Source organism: Polyodon spathula, chromosome 9, assembly GCF_017654505.1.
Source record: "Polyodon spathula isolate WHYD16114869_AA chromosome 9, ASM1765450v1, whole genome shotgun sequence".
Taxonomy (NCBI): Eukaryota; Metazoa; Chordata; class Actinopteri; order Acipenseriformes; family Polyodontidae; genus Polyodon; species Polyodon spathula.
The window spans coordinates 13,183,647-13,210,591 of NC_054542.1; the positions used below are offsets into that span (position 1 = coordinate 13,183,647).

Consider the following 26,945-nt stretch of genomic DNA (forward strand, 5'->3'; position numbering starts at 1 on the left):
CACTAAAACCACAGTGTTGTGGCAAAATATATGGGCTTAACTGGAAAAACTGAATAAAAAAAAAAACTATAAAAATGTGAGAATGTTGTTATGTTAATTATGTATATTACCTGATCGAGTGACGCCGACACTGATTATTATAATTTCTTGTTTGATGGACTGCCTCACACTGAATAGGCTGCAGCTAGTTCAAAATGCACAGCTAGCTCATACAAAGTCTACTTGTCACATTTCTCCCGTTTTAAGGTCACTACATTGTCTGCTAGTGAAGCACTGTATCGATTTTAAAACGTTGATCCTCACCTACAAGGTTATCCATAGTTTTGGTGCTACCTTGTGAGAGTTTCTTATTCCTTACAAACCTGTCCACACTTTGAGATTCACTAATACTGGGCTGGTAATTCCAAGAACTCGAGTAAAAACGTATCATGAAGGACATTTAGTTCTCAGGCTTCTAGTGACAGAGAGAGAAAGGATCCAAACTGTAAATCTCCCTCCCGACCAAAAAGGGCGCTGTGTAAGGATGGTGGTATGCTTCCTCCTAGATGGACTGCTTTGACGGTAAGCGGAAACCTGAAGGTGACCATATTAGGGGGAGCGTGTACTTGCATGTACCTGAAAGGACTCTATTGCAAGCAGCTGCGGGGTGGCCCTCTATTGGAGAAACCATGGGGACGGGTTTTTTGCAGAGAGGAGTTTCTGAGTACAAAGGGGAAGCAGCTACATCAGTACTCCCCCTTGCACTAAATTGACAGCCGGACTGAATATAAGTTTGTCATTGTCTGTCTTGTGTTTTGTGTCTTCTTTGTGGTTAAGGAGTGTCTATTATTTATCAGGACTGAAACCTGCTGTGTTTCTCCCCGATACGATAGTTGGTAGAGGGGCGGACTGTTGTTATCTTGTTGTAAAAATAAACACAGATATTTTTGGGAGAATCCTGTCTGGGCAATGGATTTATTACCACACCACTCACATCCTGTTCACACTCCTTTACACTGGAACCCACACCCAGATTATATGTTGATGATCTAACTGATGCACTTGGCCTTGTTAGATTTCAATATGTGAAAATAGAAAATGTTTACTGGTCACAAGTGTAAAAAAGTAATCTTACACAGTATCAACTGACCCACTTCACAGGCTGTTTAATAAAATGTGCAGTAAAATTAAACAAGAACCTGTCATGAAGATTAATCTGTGTCAGAAATGAATATGCAGTGCTGTATGTGCTGGAATTTGTGGGGGGGGGGGCTTTTTGCAACAAATCTGCATTGATACAAAAGGGGAAGGTAGTGCCTTGTAAATGTACAGCACAGGCATGCTTTTAACGCACACCAGCCTTTCAGGGACAAATGGAAATGCAATATGTGTGCGTTATTTTAGTGAATTTATAGCAAATATCACACATACACTTGTACAACAGTGGAAAAGGCCCAGAAAAAAATAAATAAATAAATAAAAAAGCTTTGACTAAACAAGCATAAAGAACAATACTGTACCTTAAAAAATGTCATGGTTGATCCATCTCTGACAGCCCCATATTCAATTTTTGTTTGTTTGGCTAGATCGTCTGCAGAATCAATTGGTGAATCCATTCTCTCAACAGTCAAGAAGGCAGCCAGGTTAGCAGTGTAGGATGATATGATTATTAAAGTAAAAAAACCACCAGATTCCACCAACAATTCGTGTGGAAAGTGCTTTGGGCATCAGTTCTGTTCCTGTTACAACAGCAGCAACAACAACCGGTTAGAGAATTAATGTACTCTGACATTTTAACAAAAGGACAGTGGCGAAAACTTACATTGAAACACACTAGTCTAAGCCATGTATGTTCACAGAGTAAAAATGAAATTGTTTGACACATATTGTACGAAAGCATACAAAATTAATACAGATGTAAATGACTATCTTGGCTATAACATAATATTAGGTCTCCAATTTATATTAAAAAAGTGACGTAAAATTGAACTGCAATTTATTTATTTATTTATTTAGTTTGGTTACTTTTATTACTTAGTTGAGTTATTAGATCACATTCAATCAAAAAAATCTAAATATAAGTTAATAAAAACTAAATCTATTTCAGCTATCTGTCTTCATCAGTGTACTGCAGTATTGGGCTGATAGCCTTTTAAAACAATTGCCTTTTGGAGAAAAAGTTTCTCTCAAATTCATTGTAGAAATCTTTAAACACTATCTTCTGGATCAGAAGATTTCATATCAGACAACTCTTCACTCAATAGGAAATCTTTTGAGCTGATCAGTGTTGTTTAGATCGGTCTTGTTATCAACATGCTAGATTGAAAATGTCCTGCTGTACAGTTTAAAAAAAAAATTACCTTCACAACTAGATCATAAAATGTTTGATCTAGTATCTCTATAAAAGACAACCAAATGTAAGTTTTGGATGAGACCAATCCTACAAAATTTGCTGCTGTTAATAGACTATGAGAATAATGGCTTTGGTTTGCTCTGTGAGTGTATTATTTTAATATACAGTATATTTTTTCAATGATATAACAGTACATCAATTTTAAAGTTAATCTTTAGTCTCCTTGTGAAGTTTTACAGAATGGTATTATGATAGCTAGGTATGATTTTGTAGCTAGATATATATATATATATATATATATATAATATATATATATCCTCTTGGATCATGTACAAGACATTAATAAAACAACTATATGAATAACCTCTGCATCATGTTATTTTAATGTTCATTTTCATGATTTATCAGTATGCACTATAAAAACTGATGTAAAAAATACAGCGAACAAGGGGTGAGGTATGGCTGTAGATGAGTGTCCTTTTGCAATTAAATGCTTTTTAAACCTGTTTTACTCTGAAAAAAAAATAAAAATTAAACAACGTGTGTAAAATAAACCGCGCTAGTGAAAATAAATTGGCCCTGACACGCCTGACAAGTGCTGAATAAATGGACTGCAAAGTGTTAAAGGCTTTATACTTCTGAAAAATGTTCATAATTGTAATACCTACTGGTATTATCCAAGTACTCGGCACACCCCTAATGTTAAATGGCTCTGGATTTAAATCATCATCTTTAATATTTGGTTATTTTTAACACAGTTACAGCAGAATTTCTTCATTTTTGAAATAATGTTTTAGTCTTTAATCTTCATCCATTTCTTAAAATGGAACATGCTTTCTTTATAAATGTTTAATTTACTATCAAGGTAGACAAGAAATGTATTTGTTGAATGTATAGATAAGGGAAAGCACACAACATAAAAATGGTCAAATATGGTATGTATGTATTCCTGTAATAGTAATACTGAAATGAAGCATGAAATGATAGCTCCTACTGTTTTTGCTTCTTTATAAAACACGGGTATATACACTGTTTTTAACATTTGCCAATTGTCCCTCAGTATGTAACCCTTGCAGATCTTAATTTTATGTCACACTTTAGATAAAGTGTGAAGAATGGTACATACTGCAAAAAATTAAATCAGAGACGATACTGATGCAAACGATGTTACAAACCCAAAATACACCATTTAATAGAACAATGTGCAACTAGCAAAAATCTGGGTCAGAGACAGTACTTGCTGGCGTCTCATTAGTGCCTTATGGCAGACATGACAGCCAAGCCTGATCCAGACTTTGCTCACGGTCTGTAGAAAAGAGAAAGTCTGATCACCACAATTAATTTTAAACAAAAAAGACTCCACATTCTACACAACACCACCACAAGATTTTCTAACACAAAATAAAGAAAACACAGCTACGGTTGAATGGGTTAGTATTAATTAGCTAATCTTTTCCTAAATTAGTTTCTAAAGAGATAAGACAGTGCACTTATGTTCACCAATAACCTGACTTTGTACATTTATCTGCTCACAAATGCTTATTGTGCTGTGCAAAGACAAGCAGAATCTGGTTGGGGCTGACTGTCATGTACCCAAGGTAGTGGTAACTAGCAGACACTGCATCCCACTGCTTACTGTGGATGGCGGTAAACTCCAGTCGGCAGGACATTTACCAGGAGCTATGGTCACAATCAGCTCTCAGAGCATTCACACATGAGCCAGCCACACAAACACACACCTGGCTGATATTATAAAACCTGATACAGCTGAATAGACTGGCTACGACTGGGTTTTACTGGGAACTTGTTTATAATGCGAACTACAGCACACACTAACAATGCAAGTAATGTGATTAGTGGTAATTTACAGTGGTAATTTCCTTTGCATATTCACATAGAAGTATGTTTAATAACAGAAATCAGTGAACTCTTGCAGGAGCGGAGAGTGGCAATACTGTTCTTAGAGTCTCTACACATTTTGGAAGACAGTAATTGTTGAGGATGACAATACATTGAAAACACATGGTATACCAAGTCATGCTTTTTCACTTCTAAAATGCCAACCTGGCTACAAAAAAAACATAACTGCAGTTCACATACTGTACTTGTGTTCCTGTGGATGTAATAACCACTGTTACACTGTACTGTACTTGTGTTCCTGTGGATGTAATAATCACTGTTACACCGTATACTGTACTGTACTTGTGTTCCTGTGGATGTAATAACCACTGTTACACTGTGCTGTACTTGTGTTCCTGTGGATGTAATAACCACTGTTACACTGTGCTGTACTTGTGTTCCTGTGGATGTAATAACCACTGTTACACTGTGCTGTACTTGTGTTCCTGTGGATGTAATAACCACTGTTACACTGTGCTGTACTTGTGTTCCTGTGGATGTAATAACCACTGTTACACTGTGCTGTACTTGTGTTCCTGTGGATGTAATAACCACTGTTACACTGTGCTGTACTTGTGTTCCTGTGGATGTAATAACCACTGTTACACTGTGCTGTACTTGTGTTCCTGTGGATGTAATAACCACTGTTACACTGTGCTGTACTTGTGTTCCTGTGGATGTAATAACCATTGTTACACCGTTCCATGTAACTGATGATTAGGAGCTTTCAGCTACATGTAAAGTTTGTGTTGACAGCACACAACTAATGGTACAAAGGAAAGAATATACATTTGTGTATTCACCTTATCAACCCTTCTAAATCAAAATGTGATTTAAGTCATAAATGGAATAAAACATTAAATGGCAATATTCTAATTGTACGAATATGTGTGTGTGTATAATATATATATGTCATTATTCAAATTTCAGTCCCAAAACACACTGGTCAAATTACCACATGCTGATACAGTTAATTTACAAAGGAAGCACTGGTCAGGTTTTACAGAAGACAGTATATTTAGTGAAGATGGAGTTTACCAGCACAGAAGATCTCAGCAGACTGTGGGATGTGTGCAATATTGATATGTGACCTGTGTACCTTGCTGCATGAGAGCTCCAACTCCAAACCAGAAACTATTTAGCAAAGTAAAATTGTTTTCCACCACGTCCGAGTCAGGGTTGCATGGGTGGGGGTTATACCACTCATAAGGTGTAAACCTGTGATAATTAACAAAAACAAAACTGTAAACATCATGTTAAAGCACAGGGCTCCAGCAAGGTTTATGAAAAACAAACTGAAATTATGTAGGAGAACAATGCAACAAAATAGGTCTATATCAAATCTTTTATTGAGTCCTTCACTGTGGTAAATTCATGGTTTATTTTTAGACAGCTGACTAACAGATACTTGGCCAATTAAATATCAGTTTTTCAGTTGATGTTTCAACCAAACCAGAAACGGTCTGCATTTACTTATATCAGGCACAATACTTTAATAGGTAATAGTTTAACCAATTAATTATATCTACATTTTGATTTGCAATAACATTCCAAGTTCCATTAACGGTAAATATTATTGTAATGCTTTTTATAGTATACATGTTCCAGGTCTCATAAGTGACTGAACTTAACCCAATGTAGTAGCAGAGACAGACACTATAACTAAACCAGTCCATGTTTAGAAGCCATCTTTTTTTTTTTCTAAAATGTAGTCGTTGCCAATGATTTTTTACCCTCGTTTTCTCCCCAATTTGGAATCGGCAACTGGGTTATTTTTAATCCCGGTTCAACGCCCCGGCTACTCAGGAAATGGAGGCTGAAAGACACATCCTCCAAAACGTGTTCCTGCCAAGCCGTCATTTTTCGCACTGCAGATCCATAGCGAAGTTACCAGACCTATAATGCCGGAGGACAACACAGACCTATGAGCCAGATGGAACTGTGGATTGCCCTGCCGTGGATTGCCCTCCCTACCCGGGCGGCGCTCTCCCAATTGTGCGCCGCCCCCTGGGAAGCCCCGGTCACGCTGTTTAGAAGCCATCTTAAGCTGGTCAACTAAGTATAACATTTAATTATTTCAACCAACCGACTAACAAAAACAGAATTTAAAATGTTTAGAAAAAGACTAGTTGATCAATTTGATTTTTTCATTACATGAAACCAATACTGATTACCTATGTTTTTCTGTCCTTCTCTTCACGTGCATGTCTACCGACATAAATGCTCCTGTTCCATGTACAGCAGAACCATAACGTTACAATACAATAGTCATAGGCCACTGCAGTTTACTTATGTTTATAGTACAATAGTAACTTGTCCCAGAAAAGTGTAATAGCAAGCCTTCTCTTTCCCAAAGAACTTTAACAGTGCCTTACCTTGCTATGACAAACAGCACACAGCTGACACCAAGGCAGGCCAGTAGAACATACATCCAGATATCAGGAGAGAGAGGATTTAAGAAGGAGAATACACCAGGGTTTGTGCCATTTGGTTTACGGTACAAAATACTGATCCCCAGGGTCAAGAAAGGCTTGGAAAAGTCAATCATCTTCTCCCTCACATAGGTTATGGTTAAAGGAGCCACAGCCAGGTCAGCTTTCTGTTAATTTAAGAGAATATATTATATATTATGTAATGAATGGCGATGCATTAGATATTAGATTTAATGTTAATATATCCTTATATTCTCATATTCTGTTTTTATTTGGAAGGGTTGCTTTTCCATTACAAATTAGTCCATGGACTGAGGTGGATATTGCGTATTGGTTATGCCATTATTCCCTGTTAATACAGTACAAAAACTACCATTGGTATGAGACTACAGCATACATATTAGTGAAAGTAAAGTCTATTAAATTGCACAAGAGGGAAATAGCTTCATCTTTACTTAAATAACTAGGGGTGTGCCGATACTCATATTTTCCGAGATACTGTAAAACAACAACATTTTGCGAGCAAGAAATGTTTGCTAATTTCGCGTTTATTAAATCTGCAAAGTTATACATCATACATGTGCCGTACACGTGAACATTTTCTGCAGCAAAAATTGACCGTGAAGGCCATTAGCGAAATGAAGCTGCTGCAAAAAAATCATGTTTTACGTATTTCCTTTAAGAAAGTTTAAGTTGTTAGGTATTAATTTAATGCAATAACATATGTTAATTACTTTACACAAAACCACATATATCCTGGATTGCTGTTGTTTACACAATCATTGAGTACCAATCAATAACAATCTGGCAGTGTGATTTATTATAAACCCTACTGTGACTAAACTGAACTAAAAACGAAAGCCACTTATAGTTTATGTGACTATTGGTCTTACTACTTTCCTTTATCCTTTGATAAACTCAATGACTAAAATGTTTTCTTAGAAATGTGTCTCACATCTGCAGTGAATTGATGTAATCTTTGATTAAAGTCGACAAAGCAAATTCAATAGAATAATCTTGCTGCACACCCTGTCGTGGGTTATTTCTTACATATACAATGAGTATGGAGCTTACTTACATGATCTATAAGTTCTCTGACCATTCCATTCCATTCACCCTTGTCATTCTGGGCTCCATATTTACCATCTGATACAAGATTCACCTCATAAGTAAAACCAAGAATATTTGAAAGCTCCTTCAGCAAATCCAGACAGTATCCCTCAAATCGGTCATTTCCATACAATGGTTTGTCTGATTTCTTATACATTACATATGGGTCTTCCTGTAAATAAATTATTATAGACTATCTATTAACAACAAGTTAACAAATTAAGAAAGCAAATTTTATTAATACTTATAGTAAATATTACATTTTCTGCCACACTTACCAGAATAGTAGTTACAATAAGTGTTCTATTTGCCATCGAGTCTGTAACATTAGTTGTTTTCTCTTTGTTGCTATCAGTCAGGTTAAGGCCACCATTTGAATTCCAAATTCCTATCTAAACAAAATATAATTTTATATTAAAAAATGAATATAAAACAAACACAAAAATGGTAAAAAAAATTCTCCCAATAAAAAAGACACAGGGTTCTATTATTTTGCTCAAGTCTATTAATTATTTTTTCTAATTTTACTAAAAGCAAACAATTGCGTGCAGTGTCATTCTCTTCAGCACAGAATGTGTTTACTGATGTTACTGGTGCCTCCACTTTAGCCCTCTGGAAATAATAACACTAGCAATGAAAAGGGATACACTTTTGCAATGTATTTTCTCTGAATGGCATATAAACAGAATTATTTAATCTTTTGAGTATAAAAGACCAGGCCTTTTCTCTTTGTACTTTCGTGTTTTATGTTTCATTCATTACCTGCTGCTACGGTCCTCTCTTTATGGAGAAACCTTTAATAAAATCACCACCAGGTGGTTTAAAACAAGGACTCACACTCATGCACAACTGTACGTTAACAGGGACTCACAATAGCTTTAACTGAGTCTGATCCCCTGGTAAATTAGTCCCTGGCGAGCATGTTTCAAAGGGTACCTTTGGGAAACGTAAGTAACAAAAGTCTGCTTTCCGACAAAAAACAGTGCACAGAAGGTAAAATGAATGTTATATGGAAAGTTATATGTAATCAGGAGTTGTTGTTTAAGTAATAACATCTAAGAACAAGACCTTCTCAAGATAGCCACAGTGGCTTGGAGTGAAACTGACAAGAAATTTTGTACAGTAAGTACGAAGAAAGAAACAGTAACAATGTACAACACATTTAGAGAGACAACAACTATCAGTGGTCTTTTAGAGTAGTACATGTAAGAGAGGAACACTGATGGATAAGATGCCTTACTAATACAGGACTGACATTGATGAAAACACAAAACACAACAGGGTTTGGCGACCAATTTTGTTGTGCTACAAACCTTTTTCCATACTTTATTTAGACGGTGAGTGGGATTACCAGCAAGCTTGTGAAACAGAAATAAAATACATATGAGAACAAAAGGAAGAAAAGAAGCATGTGTACAAAGCACACGTTTTAAGAAATCTTACTGTGTAAAGCTGTCACTTTCTACTATTATAGTCAATTCCTGAAGTACTTCACCATAACAAACCTATTATACATGTATATGAAGTTGCAGACTGACTACCACCCCCCAAAATCCCTTTGCAAATGAGATATGACATCTTGAGCATATCTTGCTGAACAGAAAATAAAATAAAGCACTGAATTAATGTTCACCTTTTCCATCCCTTCCTCATTAAGACTGATTATTTCCAAATCAAAATCTTTCCTCAGACCGTCTGATTTATTAATGGTGATATGTCCGGTCAATCCATCCCACTGTGCCTGAGTGAAAACAATAAAAAAAAAAAAATGTATCTAAAGACAATAGTAAGAAAATAAACATGTTATGACAAAACAATAATATAAATCTTAAATGCAACAGCTGACAATCATGCATTTTCCTATAGATCATATGCTGTACATGTACAATTAATCTAGGGGCTTGAAAGTGCTTAAAGTTGTTCCCTTTTAGTTTTCAAATTGTAATTTTTTTTTTTTTTTTTTTTTTTTTTTCGCTTTCAGAAAGTATGCAAATTACTTGGAAGCAAAAAGCATTGAGAATTCTGGCCACTGAATCTTTTCTCCCCATCTACTACGCATTGAATTGGTTCAATTGACTACCGTACTAAATTTTACTAGCTGTTAACTGCTTTAACATGACAACATTAAAAGCTTTTACTAAAGGGAAATAAATGTATATAAAAAATAAAAAAGATTTACAGCAACCTCTTACTTATTTTTTTGTACTATTGTAACTGCAGTTTCTAAATTACAGTTATTATAGTCACTAAAGGGGGTTGAATAAAACAGATTTAATAGAGAGCTGGTTAAAACAAATGCACAGCTATACGCAATGCTGTATGAACACAAAATAAATCCTGCTTTCCTATTGACCTCTATTTTTGCTTGAACAAATGTTTGAACTTCAATACATCACTTGCCTCTTTAAACAGGTTCAGACCAAGATTCATGAAGTGCCAAATGTTGCAACTTGTTAAATGACAGGTATGAAAATGTTTCAAACCCTTTTTTTTTTTTTTTTAATTAAATCGGCAACAGAAGATATTTTCCCACTATATTTGCCTATTCTCACATATATCTCTCTTTTATTGGGTGATTTTCAATAACCACATCAGACCTCTGTGCGGAGGAGTATGGGATACAAAGAGAGCACCGGCGCTATTTTATTTCTATATATTAGAGTTGTTTTGGTTTATGTTTATTTTGTCTCTGTTGAAACGTATGTAAAGTCTGTTTCACGTTATTGCTCACTTGTGGTAGCTTGTGACAAGGTACACCCCGCCCTTGTGTTTATATGTACTATTTTGCATTTGTGTTGTGTTATTATTTAAAATGTATGTATTTGGACACTTGTTTTAGGTCGGCAGGGAAGGGTTAATTACCTTCCCTGCCAAATCACTTCACTTGCAGAATGTGCCTGAGCCAATTTAATTATGATAAGCAAATCGAGCCCCGGCACAGCTGTATGAAAGAGCGGATCAGCCGCTCATCAGGGGTTGGTTGGTCAAAGGAGGAACGCAAGAGAGAGGGTATCCCGTCAATCTGTCACACACTTTTCATCACCAGCAATTCATCACCAACAGTGACAATTCATCACAGACAATAACTCACCGATTAAGGCCACAATATATCATAAAATCTGTGCTAAAAACAAAGAGCTATAATAAATCATAAATAACAGATACAGTACGTATTCACTTACAAATTACATAAATAAAACCCTTAATGTAGTAACTTTGACTAGTTCATGACCACTCAACTAACAAACAAACAAGCAAAAAAACAGAACAAAAACAACAAGTTTGCTTTTCAAACCTTTGCTTTTCAAACTACCTACAAGCGCTGTACTGGTCATTTTCACTTGTAGCGTTTTAAACAGCGGTGATTAATTCATTTGTCATTTGTTATTCTAATCAATACTCATTTTGATGAAGTTTAGACGGCAGCATCAGCAAAGCCTCCCTCTGTATGTACAGTACATCAACAATTTTATAAAATGTGCAGTTTTTAGACAACTACTTTCTTTTTTTTTTTAATCACATAAAGAGGGTGGGGTGGGAATATTTTACCAATTAGTAGGATGTGCTTTAAAAGCACTGCAACAAATTATATGCCTAAAACAACCTGGTTTGATGTTGTAACCTGTTACAGCTGCAAGACATAACTCCACATTTTTTTGGTGGGGGGGTGGGACAGAAAGTAAGGAATGTCCTACTTTGTTTGGGCAAAGCAATTTCTTTTATCAGAATGCAGTATTTTGCCCCTGCACCCCCTATAACATAGCTATCTATTTAGTATCATTAACATGTTTGCCTTCATATAACATAGCACACATTTTTATCTGGAGTAAAAGATTAATAAATATTTTCTAAAGTCTATTTGGTTCCAAATGAATTGCTCCTTGAACTAGCAGGTGTTTGGAAAACATCTTGACCACAGTACAAAAGAAAAGAGCTAAAGTACTTAAGCAGTTGCAATGGATTTCTTATCTAATACAGTGCTCACCCTTTATACCGCTATAATGGGGAGCCATAGTTACAAGACTGTGCTATTTGTGTTCCGCCTTATAACGAGTATAAAAGGGCCACTGTAATGGCATTACGGAGCAAATGGGAGCCACGACCCTACCGTGTTATAACTGATTCCACACTATAATGAGGCAAGTTATAATGGGTGAGCACTGTATTTATGTGCGACACGTTCAAATGCACAATGTTTTATGAACCCAAAATAATTCCTATTTTTCCTATTGACTTCTATTTTTGCTTGAATAAATGTTTGAGCGTCACAAAAATACATTACTTGCCTCTCTAAATAGGTTCATGAATCTTGGTCCGAAGCGCCAAGGTTTGTGTCTATGACACTGCAAAGAGCTGACTGTCATTTGGGAGGAACGCTGTGAAGCCATAGCTACCATGTACACAGCGTCATACATTAGGGCAGCTTCTGTCTGAAAAGCAAATTTCAAATGAAAACCATAGCTCTTATAACTACTCAATTTGCTTGTCAGTTAAGTCTAAAAATACTTTCAGCATGCTGTATTTGGGTAACTATGAAAAAAAGGTTAGCAAGAATTTTCCAGGTTTTGGGTGTTTAAAAACTTTTAATCACAACACAATAATTGGTTCAAACAGGACAAACTACTAAAGTTTAACGATTTAAATGAGCAGTACGTTTTTAAGATTCCATTATATAACACATCATCATAAAACAATCACACACTGTTTCAACATAGACACTGGTACCAATGTGGTTCACTGGCTTGGCAGAGGGTAGAGGCCAAGGTTCAGATCATCAGATCATAATAGCTCTAGCACTCTGATCTTCACTTATTTGGACTCAAGAGTCGTCATAGTGATGGGTTCTCGGGTCCAGGAAGTGGACATGGTTAAATCGGTGTCATACAATACTTGTCATGTTTTCACAAAGTAATTTAATGATTATTTAACAAAGACATTCAATGAAGGCCTACTTGCATTTTTTACATAGAAAAATTAAGTAATAAATATTAGGCTTTTTAACTAAATTAAAATTGTACAACTAAATGTTAAAAGGACTTGTTAACGACAGGTACGAAAATGTTTTCAAACCCTTTTTATTATCGGCAATATGATGATGGGTAATTTTTTGGGACGGAGGTACACCAAAGTAGTTAAGGGAAATGACAATTAGTATTTCCTGTGTCAAGTAAATTCTTGAAATTGTAAACAGGTGCCCTTTTTATCTATGATATTTGCCAATTCTTACTTACTGTCATAATGCCATCTAATAAGCCAGTTTTAGGTTTGGGAGGTGCTTGGAGACGTTCCATCGACCACTTATCTACAACTGAAGCCACATGTGCATTATCGATGTTGAGGAGTCGAAATCCAGTAATGTTGACTCCACTGTATCGGTAGGGTTCAAGATCCAAAGCAAACAGGTCCTGTATAACATAAAAACACAGTATAAATATATATGGCATAATGTCTGTTTGCAATACAATCTTACTGTAGAACAAAAAACTAATGAGGCAAGATTGTAAACTATTGTGAAAGCTATTTGACTTGTTTCTTGATAGTGGTTTTTTAAAGCTAAATTCCTTCTACTCCAATTACTTCTAAAGAAGTCATTTGAAAGGGGTTACACAACAGTGCATGTCATTTCAGTTTTATTTTTTGTTTTTACAATGACCACAATGCTATGGCAACTGTCTAATCTGTATAATAGAATGAACAAAATATCATAAATGTGTTATAAAAAGTGGTTAAAATTATGGTTTAAGATCCGCCACAAAATCCAGGACACGCCATTTTTATATATTACTGCAGGTGCAGAGTGTGTTCACGTGCACAGCATGCACAAAATAGTTACAAATGTATATTAACATGTGTAAGGCCGCATGTTAGCTGCACTATAAAAGGGAAGGCGCATGTGCGTTTCGGGATTCTTGTGGTTCGGTGTTCTGAGGGCGTTCTGTGTGTAACTGCTTGTCTAGGCTCACTTATTTCCGGACCCACAAGACATAACAGCCATAAAATAAGACAATTAAACTAACTTCAATGGTGCAGCATTGCCATACCACCCATTGCTCAGCTGGATCCAGGTTAGGCTTTCAGCATAGATACTGACAGTAAAAATGGCAGAGGTAAGGACATTCATTTTAAAACCCGAACAACAATACCGTTGACAAGGAAAAGGGCCATTAAACAATGATACGGGGAGCAGTGAAAATCTATACTCAATTACATTTTCACTTTGGCAACAGGGAAACACAGAGATGCCTGTATGTTTGTTTTAATTACAGTATATCTTGAGAATCGCTCATTCACTTATAATGAAACCTAGTATGGACATTTATTAGCACAAGAGCTTGGGGCAATCCAAAGCTTTGGCATTGGGAGTTACTTTTGCATGAGTTTTGGCCTCTGATTAGCTGGGTTAATTAAGGCTTCAGAACCATTTGCCCATGTTTCAAAATAGCACTGAAACAGATTTTAAAAGTTAAGTGTAAAAAGTTGTAAGGATGTTAAGAAAAAATTACAGGTACATTATTTAAACAGTTGTAGCAGCACGTGGGGAGTATAACGCTATATTTTTTTGAAACCCCGCTACTTACTCTTTAACTTTGGTTCAAATTAATAACACGGAACAACATTGTCTTATGTTAAATAACTCATTGTATGGTGATACACACTTCTTGAAAACGTGGCGATTACTAAAATAACTTATTTTGAAACATTTCTAAGCTGTAAAAAAAAAACTGTAAACACTGCAATTAACAAAATATTGAAGTGGTAGCTCTTAACACAGGCTGCTGTGTGACGGAAACTATGTCTTAATATAAATCTGTTTATAATTTCAATTCCTATATGGCTGGATCGTGTGGGGTGAGGGAATTTTCTTAAATTCCTTTTGACCGAGATATTAATGGTTAAAAATCGAAGTGTAATAATCATATCATGTAATAACCATAAATCATGCCGCTATAATGTTAAAGTAAAGGAAGGGAGTTTATAGAAACCATTAAGTGTTTTATTTAAAATCGCTATAACATTTTAACAAATGAGGACATTGTTTAAATGTTGTTAATTAATTTGATGTACCGTAAAAATCGTTGTATAGGGCTGTGACAGGGTCTTCCTCGGGTCACACGTGTGGGTAGCCGCTGTTCAAGCATACAGAGAGATAGAGGTGGTGTTGAAACGCCGGCACAGGCGCGCAGGATTTATTAACAAAAACAGAAAACGAAAGTAAAATAAAGGCGGTCATGTCACGTTACCAGCGATGGTAACACACAGAGGACAAATACAGCAAACTGTACAAAAAATGCAAAATAAAACACAATACCCCAAACTATAACTCAAAAGGTGCCGTGCAAACGGCAGGCCTTGCAGCAGCCCCGATCACAGCGATCGCCATGTTTTTATACTGACTCTCCGCCCACGCCCACCAGCCTGCTGGAACAGCTGATTGCTTTCAGCTGCTGCTCCACGCAGACGGATAATCGTCCCCAGAGGAGCGCCACAGCAGATAAGCAATTAAATCAATATTAACAATCAACACAAACAAACATAATGACAGTGAGAGCGGGGAACCCTTGGGCAGACCCCGGCGTATTGTAAAAGAGCAGGCTAGTTAGCCGGCAGTGTAGGACAGTGATCCGGGTCGCACGGGTAGCGGCGACTGGGAAATAGCTGTCAAGTGCAGCACCTTTTTTCTTTGTAGTTTTGTTACCGTTTTATTTTCCCTGTTTCTTTGTGCCTTCTGTTTTATTGTTTCGAAACACCTGCAAGGACGCCGGTATTGTGTACCATCGCTTGGTATTCCCGTGGCTCTGTTTACCATCGTTGGTAAGCGGACCACGGACCCACAGCGCCATCTGCGGGCGAAAAGAAAAAGAGCACCCCGAAATAAAACTGGGCACCTGTCTGTCTCCTGTGTCAATGAATTACCCACCACCCTTCCACACAGTACTACTTGCATCAATTAAAAAAGCAAAAAAACAATACCATCTAATAACCAGTAAACAAAACATCAAGTGTTGCATACGGTGCACTACAATTGCATTACATTTCCAGCTGTACAAACACATTTGTTTTGTTAATCAGAACCAGATACATACTTCACAAGTGTACCCCTATTGTGTTAATAGTGAATCTGTATAGCTGTGACTGAGGTCAGTCAAGAGTCTGAAAGCTTGTGTTTAACATTCAAAATGACTAAGGGTAAATTGAGTTGTTGACAGTTAAGTTTGAAAATCAACTTATACAACTTGTTTTTTACTGAATATGGCCCGTCTCTGTTTCTGTGGTTGTCTTCAAAACATGTCAAAGCAGCTGTGTGTACAAATGACTACATGGTGTAGCAGGCAGAGAGAGAGAACACTGAACACTGTTATATGAGGAGGAAGTTAAAAGTCAGCAAAACTTGCAAAGAAATGTACAAAATGAAATGCACTGGTTGCATAAGTGTTCAGACCCTTAACCCTTTGCGGTCCTATGTCAGACCAGGTCTGACATTACAATTTTCCCTTTCCAGTCCGATGTCGCACCCTGTCCGACATCATCAAAAAGACTTAGAAGCACAGGTCTCTAGTCGTTTTTACTCATGAAAAAGCAGAGAAAACCTTTCAATTGCTGAGTGAGAAAAAGTGCTTATCTGAGCAATACAGTAGCCCCATACACCACAGAGATAAAACAGACACAAACAAAGGAAATAGCTGCTTCTGCATCCAGCGCTCCAAGAATATCACAGACATTTGCATGGCTTTTTGAGATGTTATAATAATAAAATAATGACTTGGATCTCATTATTGAGGAGTTTGGTTATAAAACGAGTGATCAGGAGAGGATTTATCAGTATGCACATTTATAGAGGTATGAGAAAAATACAGCAAACAAGGAATGGGATTTGGCTGGAGATGTAGTTCTGAGTGTCCTTTTGTCATGCACTGCCTTTTAAACCTGTTTTAAACAATGTATGTGAAAATAAATTGGACCGGACGCGCCTAACAAGCGCTGAATAAATTGACTGCCTGGTCTGTCCTGTTCCATCTCAGCACCTTGTGCAGGACAGGGGGGTGCTGTTATGCCAAATGACCGACAGGAAGGTACCACATTTTGCCTAGTCAACTTGTGGAACATTTGCAGGCTCTGCTGTAGCGCCTTGATGTGACTGCACACAAACATGTTCACATAGTCTGCATATGCAGACACCTTAACTGCACCATGGGACAGTGAGGAGGACACTGCCCAGCCAACCAGCCTGCCCCTCAGCAGGTGCAGCCCATTGTTGATCTCTCCTTCAACAGGCTGCCCAGCAGGTGTCTCTGCTTCCTCAGGGTTTGTAGGGTCTGCTCCTGGTGGTCTGTGTCCAGGCTGCTCTCCAACTAGAACATTTTAACTCTCACACAGCTGCGTTCAGTGACTCGGTTGAGTTGAGTGTGTACTGCTGGCAAAAGTTTTTAATCTGCATTTTGGTGAGGTCCCACCACTGCCTCATATTTTTATAGTGTGTTTTTTCTTATTCTTATTTATTTATTCAGATGAGTGTGAGACATCTAGAAGCGGTCTAACCTTGCTCTATATATTTGTTGTGAGCCACAATGAGACCGGGTGTATTGTCTTGCATTAGGTTGCAGTCACCTCCAGACATCAACCAGGCCACTGAACTGAAAAAACTGCAGCTAATTCACTCGAGGATTGGGGATTGGGTTCCTCATTGTTTTATCCATGTTAAAATCAATGGTGCAGTTAAAATCTCTCCCACTACCACATCATCATTATCAATACTTAAGACCTTGGTTTAGTTTGGTAAAAAATAAGATTAATTCCCTCCTCTTATTTGGTGCATAAATATAATAATAAAAACATATACAGCGTCACTTAACCTTGCCCACACTTTTAATAACCTCCCCTTTTCAATCTCTTGAATGCCTAAAATCGTTGTTCCTAGGACGGGCTTAAATAATATTGCCACTCCTGCTCTACCCCTTGATCCTGCCAGCCATGCCGCCTCATTCTCCCTGTCTGAGTGCGTCTCCTATAGTAACGCTACCCCTGCCCGCTTTTGCTCTAAAAACTCACACAGCTGCGTTCATTCACGATAGAAGAAATAAAAATGAACTTTTCCATAATGGCTAAAAAAAACCAACAGAGTAAAACAAGCGACGATACAAAACTTACTGTATCCATTTTAAACTTAACATTTAGCAACATTACCAATCTTTTTCTTAATCACTCGAACATATTTCTTAAGACCATTTTTTGATGGTAAAATTTTTCTAATGTTGCTTTTCGTGTGACGATGTGCACCGAGTGAAGCAATAAATCGCAAATCTGGGAAGATGTTTTCAAATTCAATCCCTCTTTTTCATTTTGTATTCTGAACTGTGTAATTTGTTCAAGGGAAAAAAAAAAAACGGATTTACCACCGTTAGCAGGTTGTATCAGGATGTCAGAGATGAGTGAGGAGTCAGACAGTTCCCCTCCATTTCCCCTTCTCCGTCCTCGCTGTCTGCTCCGCCGTCCCCAGCTGTCATCTCCTACGCGGCCCTCTCCCCCTCTACAGCTCCGCTCTCTTTCCAGCACAAACACAGCCACTACCTGTGCTTCTGTCTGCTGGGATTCAGAGAGAGAACAGCGCTGCACAGTGCCGTTCCAGAGCCCGTCTCCATGCCGCTCCCCTCTCCCTCCATGTCAGGAGGGACAGACGCCCCTGCCCAAGACAGGATCCCCTCCAGCACAGGATCGGGGCTCTGCTCCATTCCCTGCTCGCTGTTAGGCTGATCTGCAGCTTCTTTATTTTTTCTTTTTAGTTACCAATTTTATATTACCGTTAGCATTTTCAGTATTTTTTTTTGGTGAAAGACCGCAACTGAATCTCTTCAGCCTCGGCTGTGGTGTCGGCAGCTCAATCACATTCAGCCCCCCCCCCCCCGGCCTCTGCTGACTATGGCTGCCACATGCGACGGGGAAGCCAACTCATCCTCCTGCTCACCCCCAACCTCCCCAGCCTTCTCCCTGCCATCAGTACCTGCTCCTGCCTTGCCTCACTGACACTCAGTACTGCATCTCCAGCCAAGCCCCACCCCTTGTTCACTGTATTTTTCACATAACTCTTCACAGTCATGCATACTGATAAATCCTCTCCTGATCACTCGTTTTATCACCAAACTCCTCAATAATGCGATCCAAGACATTATTTTATTACTATAACATCTCAAAAAGCTCTGAAAATGTCTGTGATATTCTTTGAGCACTGGATGTGGAAGCAGCTACCTTCTTTGTTTGTGTCCATGTTATCTCTGTGGTGCAGGGGCTATGTGTATTGTTCAGATCCTGACCTTTTTTTTCCCCCCACCTCATTCAGCTCCTATCGGTCTCACTCGGCAGTGTTACAAGATGACGAATATAAAAATATTCACTGTCACACCCTAAAGGCAGCTACCCATCAGACGAGATGCGGCAAACGGAACTGTGCAGCGATGTGTCAAAATGAATAAAACATACTTTTGATAAGTATCTTTCACATCACAGGCAACACAACAGGTGATGCGGCACCAGCGCGGCGTGAAATAAATAGTATTGAATCCAATTATTTCCAATATGACGTGCTGCAACTAGGGCATTGAGCAATCAGAGAACCGCTTCAATGCACGTGGTCCTGCAGCATGAAGCAGTATCCAAAAATGACAGAGGAAACAATAATACTTACCGTTGAAAAAATACCCAGAGCTTTATGACAAAAAGCATCACAATTATAAAGATATAGATTTATGAAATAATATATCCATTTCAAAGAAACTGGATAAGCCTGGTGTGTGTGATATATTGGCATATGTGTTAAAATACCATCAGAGAAGACACTTGTAATTTCCACTTTGATGTTGACGAATATGTACCAGTCTTGATCACAGTTTTGTCAACAGCAATTTGTAGCAGTTGTATAGATCTGGCAGTTGTCAAGCCTCTCGCATCGCCTCCTTGTCTCTTCTGGTGTGCATGGTCAAGTCGCTGCGAAAGTCTCTTGTCAGTAATTACAACATTGCATCAGGTCTGGTGTGTGAAGACTATAAGTCAGCTTCTCTGTCCTCATTCTTTGTTGTAAACATGTCTATTTTTTCTAGCATTCGCTGTGTTAGTTCTGTCTACGTAGGCTTATCAAAGCCTCCGCATTTAAAGTTGTCAGTGTTTTGATTTGCTGTGGAGAGGGGCTCCTGCAGAAATAATGTTGCCTTGTTTTATTTTATTTTATTTTATTTTTTGGTGCTGGTGAAATAATTATTTTCGTTGCCTCAGCCACGATATTTTCACCTTCTATTATCATTTTTCCATTCTTTAATTATCCAAGTTCTCTGTATATGTTCCATTTTAAAAGTAGTCAATTTCTTGTGCTGTAAAACACATTATCACACAGCAAAATTAAAGGCTCTGTACACTGAAAGCATGCCTGTTTGTCTGCCACTGAACTGGGTGACATATCCCTCTCTCAGAAATGAAATAGTGCTGATCGTGGGTGGTGTTAAGTTGCAGTTCACGACTGCTCTGAACAACTTAAATAATCAAGAACACTAAAGCAAAACTTAAATAGCAATTATAAATAATGTAGATTTATTTTAACATTTTGAAAAATCGAAGATAGCATCAACTGTAATTACATTACTGCTTGGGCAAACACATTGAAAAGGATACTTTTTCTAGACCTGTTTTAAATAAGAACTTTTATAACAATAAACAACATCTGTTTGTATTACTTTATTTACAAGGTGGGCATAAAAAAGAAAATATTCTACAATGTACTGCTTTTCAGGTAAGCATTTAAATATTTAGGCACATTTGTTGTATAATAATTTTGAATGTGACAATGCTATTTTTTCTGCTTTAATAAACATGTTTAAATCGTAAAATACTTATTTTTAGAATCAAATGCTGTGAAATAAGTCTTTTTTTTTTCTTTATAAATCAGTAACATAATGCCTTACCAGTGTGGTGAAAAAGTAGTGATAGTATTCGGTCATCATCCCCATGGAAAGGATCTACAAATAGACAACAAGCAATGAATATAAACTCTCTAAAATACAACAGAACAGTATGGAGTTGGGCCTGGTCTCCCTATATACTTACAGTCTGGGCTGATAAGACAGAGAGAGGCAACACATATAGTTTTACTTCTCTCCATCTACAAGCTGCATTTGTTTGACTTCCCAGACCAAGTCTAATTAATGCACATTTGCACTGTGTGCTGTGCTCTGCCTTTGAATTTTAAGTATGCCTAATTGTAAATCTACATAATGTTAACAATGCCTGTAATTTCACTCCTGCCTGAGTCAACGTCCCCCACACACTTTTGCCTCAATGACACCTTTACAGCCCCTGGGCATTGACTCTGCAGAATTCGGTACTATGGATAGTGTTTGCTTAAAGGGCTTTGAATTACTGCTGCATTGTATTGAGCTGTTTTTTGTCAAGAAAATGTAAATGTACACTGCAGTTTGTAGTTTACCATAATTTTTAGAATATAACACATATTAGAAAATGATTGAGTGCGAACAGCCAGTCAGCTTCGAGATCTAGCAGGCTGCTATTTTGCATAGGTGCCCGCTGGGATGTTGAAGTGCTTAACTGTGAATTATACTTTAAAATCAATCCGTGCACAGTTCTGGCTTTTCCCCTTAACATTCTAATATACAACTAATCTGATAACATAAAAACCTACTTAAACATACTTCTGACGCTGGTCTAGAGACAAGGGAAATCATGGATGTGACAGGACACCGTAATGAAGGCTCAATTCGCAGCTACTGGACAGCAAATCAACAAAGACACGGATGGTTTACATTTCTGTCGTTGGCTGGATCCAAACAATGCCCTCCCTCAAAACCAGCCAGTCAAACTGCCAACCCTGTTTCAGTTCTTTCCGCACCAGCTAATCCACTCCCTGCCAGCTTGCATGACGCCCCGCCTCCAAGTTTTGAGTCTGACTCAAAACTACACAGACTATTCAACAATTGTACATGGCCAGATAAATTACAATAACAGAGTAAGATCGCAATAAATGAATATGTTAGCAATAATAACACAGTGTAACAAATTTATTTATTTATTTTTTTTTGTTCCTGGGTAGTAAGTGTTATTTCCTAATTGCTTATGCCTCAAAAGTATAGAAAATATCACTATTTCCAATGGGAAAACAGGAAAATGTGTGTCTTTTTGTTCACATAAAGTCAGAAAAAAACAACATATGAATCCAAATTAACATGTATTTATACTAAAGTAATACAAAAATGACTACAAAAGATTTAGAAGTGAGTAGTTTTTCAAGATTTACGATTATACTGTATTTAGTAGTTTAGGAGTGTTACCTGGCAAAATATCCGAAGTTCAAAGGTAAATATAGGGTTTAAATTTTTTTTTTTAAAAGAGAAAATAAATAAATAAATAAAGCTATAGTTCCTCTCAATGCGGGCTCTACCGTGTGGTAGAGGACCTTGACTTTCTTTAACACCCTTGCCCACGGCTCGGGATGCATAACTCCAGTCACAGTCATCTACCACATGTTAGAGTCTGCATCGATGGGCTCTTTTGCTTAATTGTTCCAAGCCATCTGTTATCCTACATAAAGGGCTTGATTCTCAAACTATTCTTTGAGCTCTTAAGTGAAATACAGTGGTTTGCAGAAGTATTCACCCCCTGCAAAGTTTTCACATTTTGTTGGCACCCGAGCGTACTCCACAACGCTTTCATATTCGACTTTACAAGTAGAATCTACACAAACTACTCCACATTGATATACTTTAAAAATGCATATAGAATATAATCAGTAAGATTTACAGAGATTAATCAGAATAAAATACAGCAGCCTAAATGCAGCCTCAAATCAGCTCAGGTGCAACTGATTTGTTTGAAAGTTCACACAATTAGTGAAATGGTTTCAGCCTGTGTGTACTCAAAGTGGTTAAACTTGCAGATAATTTCCCTCAGATACATAAAGACTTTCAAGCTGCAACCCACACAGTGATCCAACAAAGCAAGCATGAAGACCAAGGAGCTTTTAAAACAAGTCAGGGATAAAGTGGTAGAGAGGCACAGAGCAGGACAAGAGTACAAGAAAATTTAAAGGGCGCTGATTATCCCTCTCAGCACAGTGAAGTCCATCTTTAAGAAGTAAGCTACATCATACCAAGACTCTGAAACTGGGGAGGAAATTCACATTTCAGCAGGTCAATGACCCAAAGCACAAAGCCAAAGCCACACTGGAGTGATTGAACAAGAAGAGAATTAATGTTCTTGAGTGGCCCAGTCAAAGTCCTGACTTGAATACAATCCATATGGCGAGACTTGGAAGATTGCAGTCCATCGACGATGATCCCCAACAAACTTACCAGAACTGGAGAAATTTTCCCGTAAAGAATGGGGAAAAATTTCACCATCCTACTGTGCAATTCTAGCAGAGACCTATCCAGGTGCTTCTACCAAGTACTGACTTAAGTTGCTGAATACTTATGCAACCAGTAAATTTAATTTTGTACATTTTCTTTGCAAGTTTTGCTGACATTTAACCTCCTCCTCATATAACAGTGTTCAGTTTAACCACTACAGCTTAGAATAAAAAAGTTTGTTTGAAAAACTGTGCTTCCTTATTTTGTAATTAAACAAAATGTGACATTATTGGCATGGGGTGAATACTTCTGCAAACCACTGTATGTAACAAGCAGTGTTTCACATTTCATTTACCAGGAATTCTCAAACTTTATAAATTTGTATTAATTCCAGTGTAAGTCAATGTAATATAAACATATCTTTGCAAATCCCCTCTATTCTTACCTTGGGTCCCTTAACACAGCTTCCTGCACTGCTCTGATCTTTAGTGCCATAATATTTTAATATATTATAAAAAAGACTGCTCCCCTTTGTCTTTTCTAAATTGAGCTCTTACAATAACAAATTCATCTACCAGAAAAAAAGATTCCTACGCGAAGTGCATGCAAGTAAAGACTCATACCAATTGACAAAAACAGTTACTGCCACTCACCTGCTTAAGAACCTCTGCGGTTGTTTGGTGTGTGCAGTCGAATATTACAAAGAACTCCTTGCCCTTCTTCATCTCTTTCAATAGAGGTCTGGCATCCTTACTCATTGTGGGGAGTTGCCGGATTTTAATTTTGATATTATATCTGGATGGTGCTTTGATAAGCTCCTGCAGACGAATTAACCCTAAAAGATAAAATCCAAACAAAGCCTCACGTCTTTTCAGTTTACATATAGTAGGCCTAATTGAAAAACCTTTAAGTTATTTTCCAATAACTTTTTTTTTTTAACAAAATGTCCATGAATGTTGTTGTTTACTGGAATGTATTGTTTTAAACAAGCATGTGAACATTTCATGAATCAAACTTCATGAAATATGTATTCATAGCAACTTGTAACATTATTTAAATTTAAATCTTTGTGAATGGGGCCCAGTTAGAGCGCTGCATTGCATTGGGTATCCTCGGATGACCCACAAAAGTGGGTCGGAATGTTTGAATCACCAAAAATGTTTTCTGTCCTTTCAGCGTACTCGTCTGTAACCCTTTCCCAAATAACATATTAGAATGTAAATGTACCGGTACTTCCCTCCGATTAGGGAGGAGTCAGCTGACTAAGCAGTGTTCTCTGTTTGTACTGCCGCTTGTTTGATACGTCGTAAGATACTTATCACGTCTGCTTGGCGATACAAAAACGTCTGTGGATGAGGTTAATAATATTATTACGTAGTGGATAATACTTTGAGAGGTAAATCAGAATTATTTTGGACTCCTAGCGAAAGACAGTAATGTCACATCTCCGTGAAAGCACAGGTGTGGCTCCTGTTCAACTGGTGGCATGAAAGTAATATACACGTATTTATAGTAAAGTAAGTAGATAGGTAATATGTTACAATGTTAAAATATATCCAGACCACTAGAGTGCGTTACCACGCTGTCTAGCCTAAACTTAATCTGTGGAGAATGGTAGACATATCTGTGTGTGAATGTGACAGCGTGAGAGAGTCAGTCAACATAGATAAAGGGCAAACACTTGCGGGTTTGGGTCGGGTTGCAGGTCATATTAAAGCGGGTCGGGGTCGTGGGCAAGATGGTGCTGCAGCGGGTTGCGGGTTCGGTCTTAAATCTGACCCGCACAGGACTTTAAGCTCAGTCTTTCTCAATTACAATGATCAACATTCCTGTAAAGAATATAAATGTTCAGCTACTTTGTCTTTGATTTTATAATTATTAGGTATTCGTAACACTAGAATATTCAGAATGCTCTGTATACATGCAGGGGAAATTCTCTTATTCGTTACGTATTCCACGTTTACATGGTAAACTGAATATTCCTTTTATGCTATGAACACATGGGCACCTTGCTTCCCACTGCAAACCAAAAGAGCGCTGATTGTAGCAGAATAGTTTGTACATTGTAAAGTACTGCCGGTGTGGACGTATATTTCGGTTATTTGTTTTTTCACATAAGGAATCTGATATTTTGAGATTGTGGATGCTTGTGGAATTCAGTGCAACGCGTTCACGCAGACATGCCCGCTTATTAATATATATTTTAATACATATTTAAAATAAATATTTTAAAAATATTATTTTGCAGGTATAATTTATGTCCGTGCATAGTTGAAATCACTACTATATAAATGAAAATCTCTCGTGCTCTCTGCTAACACAACCGTTGGGCTTTTAAACAAGGTCGAATTCGACACAGAATTCGTGGAAATTCTTTAAAATTCACGGTATCATGGGTAACGTATGGTATTTTGCAGAATGTGCACGGAATTATAAAATAAATTACGTGTACAGATTATTATTATTATTATTATTATTATTATTATTATTATTATTATTATTATTATAATTAAAAAAAAAACAGCAAATATACAGTTAAATGCACAGACCTCAACATTAACATCAAAGTTACTCAAGCACTTTACAACAGCTTGTGAAACAGTGTTATAAATAATTCACAGCCTGTAGGTAAAGTGTATTTGCAAGGACAGCTTTCAGTTCTAGTACGTCACCATGTAGGAATTGCAAAACAAATAAAATGTGTAACCCATACTGATCTTGGGCATCAGTTGACTCGTCAGTGACCACTGACAAGCAACCAGACTGTTTTACCAATTCTATGATGATCTGCTTGTGATACTCGGCAACTTTAGGTAAGTATTCACGTCTCAGCTGGGCTGATGAAGGAATCGTCCACCATTTGCTACTCTGTCTACAGAATTTCCGTGACTTTTGGTTGTCCAATTTTTCAAAAGGGATATTTGCCCAAACAAACGCCTCTGTCAGGTCAAAATTTAATAAGTCGACTTTTGGAATATGGAAGTCACCGTTTTTTGTTTCTTTGCAAGTACAGCTGTCGCAGTATGCTCTGCATTTCTGCCTTTCTCTTTTCGGTAAATCTCAACAGACGAGTTTTGATAGTGATCTACCTAGCGTTGCAGGACATACAGAAATAGAGCTTACCTCCGTCACTGTGTAAAACTCCTTCTGGATACTGCTTTACATAATCTGCTGCAGACTAATTTTTAGCCTTTTTTAGAGACATCCATTTTCTTGTTTACAATGTGTAGTATTTTAATTTCCCCCATTAGATTGATCATATGACAATCACTGCACAGCACACGTAGGCACATAGCAGAGCTGTACAGTTTTGTTAATGTGATTTTTTTGTATGAAATACAAAATTATGAAATTTTTATTTCTTAAGAATATTGTAAAAATCGCAGTATAGTAACAATTTAACGATTTCCGCGCAGCCCGCGAAATCGCGATTTTCACAGGGCCTTGCTTATAAGAAAGTATAAAAAAAACTAAATTAAAAAATACATTTGTAACATACCTGTGCCGTCTTCATATACCACTGTAACTGTTTTCCATTTGTAATATTGCACAATGTCCAAAATAGCTCTGCTGATGGAAACATAATCTGGGTAGAGATTGATGTAAAATGTGTCTTTGTTATCCACTGCAGGATGTTTCCACCGGGTCTGGATATGTGGAACTTCTAATGCATTACAGATAGACTGCACTGCACTTACAGATGAGCTGTGAGATGGACCAAACACAGCAGCTACACCCAGAGCAAGCTGGTCACAAGCTTAAGAAAAAAGGGGAGAAAGGATTAAAAGCATTAAAATCTATATTATATAATACATCAGTTTCTAATCATGG

At 37.4% G+C, this 26,945-nt stretch overlaps 1 protein-coding gene across 1 annotated transcript in view; it reads right to left on the minus strand.

The window, feature by feature from the left end:
• Positions 1 to 26,945, minus strand: part of LOC121320409 (glutamate receptor ionotropic, kainate 1-like) — a 45,687-nt gene that overhangs the window by 12,982 nt on the left and 5,760 nt on the right. The window contains 12 exon segments of the mRNA XM_041258710.1: positions 1,500 to 1,661; positions 1,663 to 1,718; positions 5,331 to 5,449; positions 6,607 to 6,830; positions 7,742 to 7,945; positions 8,052 to 8,165; positions 9,407 to 9,514; positions 12,060 to 12,203; positions 13,005 to 13,178; positions 20,718 to 20,771; positions 23,768 to 23,949; positions 26,614 to 26,871. Of these exon segments, the coding sequence (XP_041114644.1) occupies positions 1,500 to 1,661; positions 1,663 to 1,718; positions 5,331 to 5,449; positions 6,607 to 6,830; positions 7,742 to 7,945; positions 8,052 to 8,165; positions 9,407 to 9,514; positions 12,060 to 12,203; positions 13,005 to 13,178; positions 20,718 to 20,771; positions 23,768 to 23,949; positions 26,614 to 26,871 (1,799 nt within the window).